Source organism: Diceros bicornis, chromosome 18 (assembly GCF_020826845.1).
Source record: "Diceros bicornis minor isolate mBicDic1 chromosome 18, mDicBic1.mat.cur, whole genome shotgun sequence".
Lineage (NCBI taxonomy): Eukaryota > Metazoa > Chordata > Mammalia > Perissodactyla > Rhinocerotidae > Diceros > Diceros bicornis.
Genome location: NC_080757.1, coordinates 28,258,611 through 28,270,685, shown reverse-complemented (window position 1 = coordinate 28,270,685; position 12,075 = coordinate 28,258,611). Strand labels below are relative to the sequence as shown.

The 12,075-nt window shown below is 38.6% G+C and overlaps 1 protein-coding gene across 2 annotated transcripts in view; it reads left to right on the top strand.

Moving 5' to 3' along the window:
- Positions 1 to 9,960: 9,960 nt before the first annotated feature.
- The window catches only part of CLTC (clathrin heavy chain), a 65,451-nt gene continuing 63,336 nt past the window's right edge, over positions 9,961 to 12,075 (top strand). Inside the window, exon 1 of one of the 2 annotated variants that reach the window (XM_058560512.1) lies at positions 9,961 to 10,286. In XM_058560512.1, coding sequence (XP_058416495.1) covers positions 10,245 to 10,286 — 42 coding nt within the window. In that variant the 5' untranslated portion in view covers positions 9,961 to 10,244. The remainder of the gene's footprint in view (positions 10,287 to 12,075) is intronic. The other variant, XM_058560513.1, reaches the window with a different exon arrangement.

Here is a 12,075-nt window from a genome sequence, read left to right as displayed (position 1 = left end):
TCTCTTTAAGGCCTTCTTGTTGCTATTAGAATAGTATTATATCAGGTATCAGGTACGTGACTATTTCCTTCAGAAGGCTGAACATAAGAGGTTTTTACTCAGCAATACTTAGATGTCTAACCGTTTAACTGCTACAGAGCTTTATAGATATTTAGAGAAAAGACTTAATCAATTAGTAAATAAGAAAATTGCCTATGGCAAGATTCTTTGTTGAATTAATAGTAATCCTTAAATTGATTTTTCTGGGATTATACAAATTCCTTTTTATATAAAAGTATATTGTTTAAAACAGTAGCTATAGCCATTAACCAAAGGACAGATGATATATATATGTTCTTTTTTATCTGTCCCTACATACTTGTATCAGCACCATGTATGTAGGTGTGACAGTGTTCCAAACAGCCCCTCCACCTGGCCTACTCTCTTGCCTCCAGCTGCTTGGGTAGGACCATTTAAACATCTATTATGCCGATCTTGAGATGGGATTTTCAAAGCAGCCAACACTACATCACCAGTGTTTCAAATTGGAACCTTGAGGCTAGTTAGTATCACACTCAGGCCACACTCAGCACTTGCTCACTCTCTTGTTTACTGCCTTGTATTCTAGTTATTTGTGTATTTGTCTGTCTCCCCTGCTAGATTATACGCTCCTTGTGGGCAGGGACCATGTCTTTTTCATCTTTGTATCTTTCATGGCACCTAGCACAGTGCTTTGCACATAGTAGTCACTCAATGTTTGTTAAATAAAGCTATTAGTGTCATTAAAATTCAAAAGGCAGTATAATGTGTGTTTTTAGATATTTTTTATAAAAATTAAGAATCTAAATTTTATTTTATAAGCAACTAACTCGTTTGCAGTTATTTCCTTTGCCATCTAAACAGTTTTCTGTTCAATATTAGAAACTTGAAGGCTTTATTGAAAAATCACACGAGGACCCATGTGTTTGTTCTTAAAGTAAGGTGAGTGGTGATGGTTTCTCTGAACGTTTCCAGCATTGTTAATTTGCTCATTTTAATCTTCAGTACTCTAGACACTGTTTCAGACATTAGTCCTGTTAGTTTCTCTTCTCAGGTATATGTATCAGTGTGTTTCCCTAGATGTCATGGGGGTGTATGTGGATTCTTGGAATTAAAGCTCTTTTATTTCAGTAATCATTTGTTAAGCACACATTCTAAATCTATAGTCCATACTGAAATTTTATCAGTTGTCTCAATAATATTCTTTATATCATTTTTCCCAGTTCAGGATCCATTCAAGAATCATGTATTATATTTAATCTCTTTTAATCTGGAAAAGGTCCTCAGTCTGTCTTTCACATTTAACATTTTTGAATAACATTTTTTACATTTTTGAATAATACTGGCTAGTTAGTTTATAGAATGTCCTCAATTTGGGTTTCTCTAATGTTTCCTCGTGGTTATGCATTTTTGACTGGAATACTGCATAAGTGATACAAAGGATTATACAAATTGCTTTTGATCCTAAAGCATCAAATCTGGAGGTACATGTTATTTGCCGCTTATTGGTGATATTAATTTTGATTGCTTGGTTAGGGTATTTTTTTGATTTCTTCAATCTAGTTACTCTTATAATTAATAAGTAATTTGGGGGAGGCATACTTGGAGATTATGTGAAATAGCCTGTTCCTCATAAATTATCACCTTCTGGATTTATCATCAACTGATGATTCTTGCGTGAATCAGTTTTATTGTTATAGTTGCAAAATGATTTTTTTCTAATTCTTTCCTATATTTATTTGTTGGCATTATATTTTAAGGAAGAGCTTTCTTTGAAGAAGAATTTCCAATAAACAGATGGGTGCTAGGAATAGCATACATCTAAACAGAGAATTAGAAACTCGAGGGAGTATTTGAGAAGGGGGGCAAACAGTCCAGTTTATTTAGTGCACAGAGTATATATAGAAGAGTAATAGGCTGAAAATGTTGGTGGAGGACACATTATGGAAGGCTTTGAAAGCAAAACTATGGAATTTGGACTTATTTTGTACTGTATACAAATTTATTGGAAGGGAATGACATCATTACAGCTTTAAGGTAATTGTGATAATGGTGTCGATAAGAAGAATTGGTTTCTGGGCCGGCCAGGTGGCGCAAGTGGTTAAGTGCGCACGGTCTGCTGTGGCAGCCCGGGGTTTGCAGGTTCGGATCCTGGGCGCACACTGACACACCACTTGTCAAGCCATGCGTGGCAGCGTCCCATATAAAGTAGAGGAAGATGGGCACGGATGCTAGCCCAGGGCCAGTCTTCCTCAGCAAAAAGAGGAGGATTGATAGATGTTAACTCAGGGCCGATCTTCCTCACAAAAAAAAAAAAGAAGAAGAATTGATTTCCATTGAGAGAGCTGTGTGAGAAGTAGTATGAGAGGAATGTTGGATTTAGTTAACAAGGTGGAAGGAGCCTTGGAGGAAATGTGGTGGTTATGGAGAAGTTTGTTCTTAAAAAAATGAGGATTCACCTTCAAATTACTAAATGAAACAAAACAAAAAGAAACAAATGAAGACAAATGTTATCATAGAAAAATGGGCAAAGGACGTGGTCAGTCATTTCATAAAAGAGGAAACACAAATGGTCAATAAATAAGATACTGAATTTTACTAGTAATTTGGAAATGCAGTTGAAAATAATAGTGAAATGCCATTCTTTTCCATCAGATTGGCAACAATTAATATGCCTGAAAAGTGTTGGCATAGAATAAATTACTCTTATTTTAGAGTACATTTTGGCAATATCTAGTAAAGTTGAAGATGTGCACAACCTGTGACTCAGCAAGCCCACCTTTAGATTAATATCCTAGGATCTCTTTGAGATTATATAAATTTGACTCCCATAGATTTAGCATCAGTTGATGATTTATGTTAATAAAATGTTAAATACAGCATTCACAAATGTGTTATATACTCCAATATACTCCAGTGTTTTTAATAGTAAAAAAATGAAAACAATATATATAGCTATCAATAGGGAAATGGTTGAATAAATTGTGATATGTTCTTATGGTTGAATTCTTTACAGCACTGAAAGTGACTTTTGAGACTCTTGATATCTACTTCTAAACTGCTTTGCAGAACAGATGAACCAGTTTACATTCCTAACAGCAATGTAGTAAAGTGCCTTGTAGTCCCTTAAAAATATTATTCTAACTATAGACCCAAAAAAGTGCCTTATTATATTATATATAATTATATTATAAATTATATATAAAATATATAATTTTTTCTAAATATTTATAATAAATTATTGAATATCTCATGTACTTTATTAAATACTGTACCAATATTTAGATATTCAACTCTTTTTCCGTATGTTCAAATTATCTACAGGAAATAAAATTAACTGATTTGAATTTGATAAGGCCAGGTAGTAAATATTTTAGGCTTTCAGGCCATACAGTCTCTTGCAACTACTCTGCTGTTGTAATATAAAAGGAGCCATAGACAATACATAAAGAAATGGATATGGCTGTGTTCCAATAAAACTTTATTTATGGACAATGAAATTTGAATTTGATATAATTTTCATGTCAGAAAATATTATTCTTTTCATTTCATTTTTTTGTGTATGTGAAGAAGATTGGCCATGAGCTAACATCTGTGCCCATATTCCTCCATTTTGTATATGGGACGCCACCACAGCATGGTTTGATGAGCTGTGTGTAGGTCCACGCCCAGGATCCAAAACTGCGAACCCCGGGCTGCTGAAGTGGAGTGTGCGAACCTAACCACTTCACCACCGGACCAGCCCCTTGATTTCATTTTTTTACCACTCATACTTTAATCCAGGAAAGATACTTTTCACATTCCCATTCTAATTTATTTCATTTGAAAGAAAAGATCTTAATTTCATGAAATACTGAGATTTTTCTGGTTTTTCCTTTTCTTTATAGCAGAGCTGATGGGATTGAGCATAATGTCAGGAATTAATCAATTTAAATTGTAATCTTTATTCTCCCAAAGATTTTCAAAGTAATCTGTATTGTTAGCAGTTCCTTTAACCTTAAAATATGAGTAATACAAAACTTTTATGAAGCTATTGAAGATTTTTCAAAGAAAAGAATCACATTACAGATCTTCCTAAACTTATGATGGGGTTACGTCCTAATAAACCCATTGTAAATTGAAAATATTGTAAGTCAAAATGCATTTAATACATCTAATCTACTGAACATCTTAGCTGAGCCTACCTTAAACGTATTCAGAACACTTACATTAGCCTACAGTTGGGCAAAATCATCTAATGCAAAGCCTATTTTATAATAAAGTGTTGAATATCTCATGTAATTTATTAAATACTGTACCAAAAGTGAGAAACAAAATGATCGTATGCGTACAGAATGGGTGTAAGTGTTATCGGTTGTTTACCTTTGTGATCATTTGGCTGACTAGGAGTTGCGGCTCGCTGCCGCTGCCCAGCATCACAAGAGAGTATTCATACCACATGTCACTAGCCCAGGAAAAGATCAAAATTCAAAATTTGAAGTACGGTTTCTACTGAATGCATATTGCTTTTACACCATGGTATAGTCGAAAAATCATACATCAAACCATCCTAAGTTGGAGACCACCTGTACTTGTCCAGATAAAATCTACATGTTTCTTAACCTAATATTACTTGGTGCTGAGCTAAAACATAGGAAATGAGATGAGTTAACCCAAAATATAGCCTAGCACCCAGTTGGGTGCTTTCTGTATATAGTAGGTATTTATAAGTGATCACTGTGCTAACTCCAGGTGTGATTATTAACAACATTAAGTTAGCCTAGGCTTCAAATTAAGGAAGTGGTACAGTCAATAAAGGCTAGAATAGCTTAAGAAGTAGGGTAGATAGATTTATAAGCTGAGTTTTTAAGGAAGAGTAGGACTTGGACTAGAACAAAAAAGGATACAGAATTTGTGTGGTTTGGGACAGGAATCAGAGTTAAAAATTGGAAAGATTATCATCAGTGTCACCTCGAGAAGGGCTTTTTTGAAGGGTCTTGCATCTTCCAGTCTGTAACTTGGGTTAACATTAAGTAGGTCAAATGAAGAATAATTTGAGTGCCATTCATTCTTGCAGAAAGAAAAATTTGCAAGTTGGCTTGGACTGGGGTATTCCTTTTATAGTTTGGGGCACTTATAGACTGCCATTGTGTGCCAGTCTGCTGCTCCATTTAGTTCCCTGTTCAAGAAATGAAATTTTTAAGCCCTCCTCAGTAATGAGTATAATCTCATCTCCACATCTGATCTGATGGCTTAGCTAGATAGTCTGAAAATATAGAGACAGTAAAGGGCTGTCTTTATTAGGTAGTTTTTATTTTCAGCCCGTGGAAAGCTTTATGTTTGAGTGATTGGTAGACCTAACCTAAAGAGATCTTTTTTTGCCTGTTGGTGCTATCAGGGCTGGCTCAGAAATAAATTAAATCAATAAATATGAGGTAGGCTCATATGAATGCTACATATTTTTCATTACTGGAATATTACAGAATGAATAGTAGTTGTATACTGTTCAACATTAAACTCACAGTTATTTGTAATATGAACAACCAGGAAAAGGAAATAACCAGGTTTTTGGTTAGTTTTACGTAATACTCTTTTATCAATCATGACACGTTAAGGTAAGGCATTTAAAAAAAAAGTAATTTCTAGTGTGTCCTAAATTTGGTACATATTCAGGTAATTTGCAGGACTATACAAAAAACTTCACAGTAATGAATCTGAGGCTTTTAAGATTGAGAATTACTTTCCCCATATAATTTTTTTAAAAGCTTTTTCAAAAGATTTTAACACTGAGTATAAGTATTTTTCATACTGAAAAGTGTTGACTGAGTAAATTAGCTTATACTTCCTTGAAACTTTATTACTGAGTTAACCAAAACTTTGTTTACCAAATCTCAGTCCTTACCCATTCTGTTCTGAGGAAGAGTTTACTACCATAACAAGGCTGCATATGTGCATTGCTACTGATAGAACTATCCCTGGAGTGTGACAGATTTTTAAAGTTGCTGTGGGCCGGCCCCGTGGCTTAGCAGTTAAGTGCGCACGCTCCGCTGCTGGCGGCCCGGGTTCAGATCCTGGGCGCACACCAACCCACTGCTTCTCCGGCCGTGCTGAGGCTGCATCCCACGTACAGCAACTAGAAGGATGTGCATCTATGACATACAACTATCTACTGGGGCTTTGGGGGAAAAAATAAAATTAAAAAAAATTTTAAATTGCTGAGAGAACATAACATGTTTGTGGGTCATACTTTGCTTTGAATTGGAGACAGTAATAACTCTAGATGAAGAGAGACAGCTCTACATATTTAGAAAGAAGGAAAAAAATAGCCCATAACAATCATTCCCACACCTTGACCCTCATTGCCCCCCTTCATTTTATAGAGCCTCTCAAGCTTTTTGTGACTTTTGAAAGGGATGTTGTGATGTGGCATCTGATTCCCTATTGATCGGCAGGGTTTTTCTGTCCATAATGCTCTGTGAATCACTATATTTGAACCAACTTTCCTCAGATGACTTTTTAAGGTAATGTTATGAGCCACTTCATTCCTCTGCTTGGATCTGATTTAACCTTTAGAAAATATGGGAGGGGCCAATATAATATTACTAGATTGCAGATTTTATTCCCACAGGGCCAGTCTTGGCTATTCATTGGAACATGCTCAATCCTGACCCAGAATAAAGAGTCACTATAGATCTTACTGCTATCCATGACACATTATAAAACCTGTCTATGAAATTAGGTTTAGGACAACCTGAGCAGTGAATGATATTAGGTGCAGGTCCATTTCATACTAAAATAAAAGGCCATGAAAATTTTTTCATGCTTTGTGTTTTTTTTTTGGTTGAGCTTTGCCTATAATCAGTGCCTTGTACAAAATAAAGTGGGCACTGTGTGTTGACTGATACCTGAGCCATTTACTGGTATTTGATATTCTGCTCTTTATCTAATCCTGCTAGTATTCATATGAGCGGCCCGAGGGGGCTGAAATGTTTCAGAGCTGCTGTATAAATGGCAAAACCACTTATCTTACTTGGGTAATGCTAAAGTATATCCCTCTTGGTTTCATTAAAATCTGAATTTTAAATATTTGGTACTGTGGATTAGGTTTAAAGTTCTCCTTTAAAATTAATCTCAGTGTTTGAGAAATGCCTTTACTTTGTGGCTTTTGCAATGCAGCTAGCTCACGCTCTTTTTAAAAGGTCAAGTTAAAAGGCAGGGGCCTTAATTCAGGGGCTGCTTGAAGATTAACAACTACAGAGGAATCATGCAATGAAAAGTTTTTCTCAGGTGTCATTCTCATTGGAGCTAATATGTATATATATATATATAAATATCATAGTTCCTGTCATAAAATATAAAATTAGGGGCATAATAAAGGTTTCTTATGTAGGTTTTGGGAAACTGGCACTCCTCAAAATAGACAAGCAATGCAGTTTTTGCTAATGGCACTTCCTGTGACTCACAGCAAGGACCTTCTATTGAACATTCTGATAGAAATAACTTCCAATTAAAAGAACGAGACCAATTTTTTATTAATATGGCTGCCTTACTAAAACATTTTCTGAACCCAAAAGCCGGGATGATGATACATTTATAGCAGTAGCCTTATTAAAAGACTTTGTCATAGTTAGAAAAAACCCAGCATTTGTTTTCTGGTTTATTAGGTTATCTATCTTCTCTAACTTAAGGTAGTGCCTGATAACAAAGCCATTCAATTACTGCTCAGGTAACTGTTAACAGTGACTCAGCCTTTGGGGCTTCTAAACCAAGGATTGACAACCTTTTCTCCTGCCTCCACACCATTTGCAAGAACAGCAAACTACTATAAAAAGCTCTTATTACCTCAGGCAAAATTATTGTTAAAAGGCATAGGTTTGGTTTTTTTTTAGTGTTTATCATCTGGACCATTTTTTTCTCTTGAAAAACTTTGGATTTATTAATTTGAAGGATACAGTATTCAAAATGAGCTGGTATATTGTAATCTATTCTCAAATGATTTCTGAAAACAATGCATTAGATTTCCGTGTGATGACACAGCAGTCACTTGAACAGAACCTCAGTGCACTTTTGGTTAGACATTCCATACCAAATATCCAAGCTAAAATCAATTGCTTTATGGATTCTAAATGTACTTAAAATTACAGGTCTGTATGAAAATTCAAGACAGTTATTAATAAAGAAAATTTTGGTGGCACATTCATGATATAGCTCTTGTATCCCAGATTCTGAGATTGGAAATGTAACTTGATTAAGTTACTGCTTTTACTTTAATAAAACAATAACTTCTTTAGATTTTTAATTTAGAATTTGTCTACTTCCAAAAAGGGTTGAAAGCAGCTATTAAACTGGTATTAGAAAGATCATTTCAAATGTTGCAGAATACAGAACATCTTCAAGTGTCTGGCTTAACAAAACAATGAAATTTTGCCAAGCATAAATATTCACTCTTATGACATGGTGGCAAGGCTTTTCTTTGCAGAACACTCTGCTCTCTTACCTGCCAAAGATTCTTCTCTCATCCTCAGTATGTGAGATGTATTTTGGGAAAAACATTAAATGCAATTTAAATGATTAAGCAAACTAAGCAAAACTACATGGCACAAAATTACTGTATACATAATAGGGTTTTATGTTTAACTGAAAAGGGAACTAAAAATAATTGTGTACTTGTTTTTTCTCAAGATCTTTTTGGAAAAATAATCACATCTCATAAAGATGAGAGGCACAGAACTAAATTCTTTTATCCTTTATTGTATTTGTGCTATTATGAAATATTACATCTTATACTTTAGCAATAAAGTACTACAGTTATTAATTGATAATGAATACTGAAGATACCTTAATTATGTTAGAAGACACGATGCTGCAGCTTTGAAGCGCTTACATTCCCAAACACTGCTAATTTACAGGCAATGTCGAAGTGGTCCCACCGAAATACACCGCTAATAGTTAATCCCTTTCTCCAAGAGTGGACATTAGCCACACGAGGAAGAACCTTAAGGTTTTACAAACCGCCCTTAACGTAATTATCTAAATCTTTGAGACTCTTAATTATTTGATGTAGCTAAAAAATCTTCCTGCTACAATTTTGGTCTAATTCTTTAGCGTATGTATGATACTCAAATTCTTTAACACCGCATTTATTACTAAGCTAGACCGATATACACGTCTGCCAAAATGTCCGCAAAAACGTTAAGAAAAACCATCACTAGGCCAGCTTGAGATACCTCATAAATGGCCCTCACTGTCCTTTGAGCCAATTATTTAACATCCGAAGAGACCGCTAGTTCTAGTTAGAATCCAAGTGTCAGCTTCTCCAACCGTCAGAAGGGCGTGCATAAGTGCAGCGAGGATTTTAAATCGCATTTCATTCCCCCCTCCCTGGGATGTAAGAAACCACCCACTGTATGAAACTAGGTGGGGTAAAAGTGCTGCAGCCGGCTGCCAAGACAGCGCTCTGCAGGGAGGCCGTTTCCCTGAGTCACGGAGAGGGCGGGAGGCTGGGCCCATCTGCCCACGCCACGTCCTCTTCGTAAGGGACTCAGTTTAAATAGGCAGGGCCCACAGAGGAAGGGAGCAACACCGCTATTCCTCAAGGCGGCCCAACAGCCACCACATTCCCAGGAGACACCTCACTCCCCTAGAACTCGCTCGGCCTTCTGGTAGCAAACAGCCAACCCTTGCCGACCAGCGTCACGTGCAGCCGGAAGTAGGTGGGTGGGACCTAAAGCGCCCACGGAAATGACGTTGGTGGCCCCTAGTCGCATGATGTGGCAAAATGCAAAAAAAGGGGGGGGAAGGGAAAAGCAGGAGGCTGGGGAAAGTAATGAGTCCAAAAAAGTAGTCCCTTAGATTCTTCTATTTACCCCCGTGTCGCAGAAGTGAGCGAGGCCCGCGGCGCACTGCGCCCCAAATTCCTGCGCTTCGCAGCACGGGGGCGCTCCGTGGAAGGGTACATAAAGCGGAGGGGGTGAGGTGGCTTGGGCGGAGTTCCGTCGCCGGGATCCCTCCGCAGGGCTCAGCCGTTTCCGGAGTCTGCGCTACGCCGGGTTCCGCCATTGCGGCTCTCCTGGCTCCTGGAGCCTCCGCCCCCGACCCGAGCTCTTTCGTCTGCCTGCCAGTTTCCTGCGTCCCCGGAGAGTATCCTGCTGAGCCCAGCCCCCCCTCCTCCTCTCCCTTGGAGAGCCTGGGCAGCCACTGCCCCGCAGCCCCAGTGACAGGAGGAGACCATACCCCCCGACAGCGCCATGGCCCAGATTCTGCCAATTCGTTTTCAGGAGCATCTCCAGGTGCGGCTGGGCCCGGGCCGCGGAGGGCTGTGGAGAGGGTGGTAGGAAGGAACAAGCTGGAGTCTGGGCCCAAGCAAAAAGAACAGGATCGGAGTGGGTGGGAGGTCGGTGCCTGGGGTAGATGGAGGATGGGGGCGCTATCTTGGAAAGCTCAAAGGGTTAAATGATGTGGGGCTTGGATGGAAAGGACGAGAGTCGGGTGCAAAGGGCAGCGAAGCCAGGCCTGGGTGCGAGGGCCTGTCTGTCTTCGCTTCCTGGATGGCAAGAACTGCGCGTACTAACCTCCCCCTCCCTGTTTTATTCAGTTCATTCATTTGGATAGGTTGGGGGAGGGGGGTAGATCTCCCGCGTTTCTTCCCGAGCCAGGATTCTCATCCCCTAGGCTGTCACTTCCCATTGCTCTTCTTTTCCCTTTCCCCCACATAGTGTCTGTACTCAGGAGTTGTGGGGCGGGCTGGTTGGGGAGGAGCAACATTTTTTCTTCTTCCCTCTGCGGCTCTCAACTGAGAAAGGCACCTTCCCTGGGGGCTGGGGGGAACGGCAGTGGCTTGTCTCTTGCCTTCCCTGAGGCGGTAGGAACAGAAGGTCAGTAAAGGAACAGAAGGAGGATAGAATGGGGGAACGTATTTCTCAGGGCGGTGACAATCTCAGAGTGCATGGGTTCAAGGTCCCTAGGGGAACTCGCCTTTTTTCTTTTCTTGATTTCTCTGGGTATTCTGCGGTCTTATCCCCTCTTTGGTTCTAGAAGGTAGAACTGGGTTATCCGGAGGTTATCTTGAGGTCTGGTGTAGTCTGGCAGGTGGGCTTGGCTTGAGTACCTGCTTCAGGATTGCTTGGAATTGAACAGAGCTCTCAGGATAGAGCACACCTGCTCTGAGGTATGCGAGGTTATTTGGTCTGTAATTGGCTTCCTTTTAGTAGGTTCTAGAGTTCTTCCCCATGGTGGTGCATGATCCTGTAGGCAGCATACTGTCTTATCTGGCAGCAGGCCCATGGCGGGCCCAGGCAGGTGATCGTTGGGGAGCTTGACTGAATTAAGTCTCTTCTGGGCTTTTGATTTCCTGGTTCACCAATCCTGGTTTTATTTTGGCTGAAATAATTTATTCTTATTAATTTGCTTTTTTTTCAAATACCCTTTAAAGAGGCCTGCCTCAGCTCAATCTTCTGAAGGGCTAATTTCATAATGATAGAAGATGCTGTGGTTTGACATGATGCCAACTAATGTTAGTGACCTATCGGACACTTGACCATTGAAAGCTATTTTACTTTCTCCCATTGGTATAACATACATAAGGGATTTATTTTAATAAAAAGGTTTAATATTCAGGCTATCAGTAACATTTCATATTTCTTTACAGGTATTACCATCTTGGCTTGCATCAGCAAGAAATTCTTTTCTTTAAGTTTTGAAATGTACTGAATAATAAATATTTACTCAAAAAATGAGTTGAGGAATGCATTTTCTTCAGTTATCTATAGTTGTTAGATAACTCATCTGAAGTAATGGAACACTTACAAAAGGTTAAAAAATGTTAAGTGACAGAATGGACACAGAAGTTATTGTTTATGCTCAATCAAGTTTTAATTGCTGTGGTTACTTCTGTTAAAGTAGGGTGTAGATCAGTGTGGAGGGTTAGGAAAATGTTCTTGGGTGTGAGGCTTGTCCTCACACCAAAGTGCATCTGAAATATCTTTCTACAGACAAATGTTTGTAAAATCATACACAAGAGAAGTAGGTACATTTGCTGTCTACATGGCAGGAGTATAGCACACTAGTAGATCTTATTTC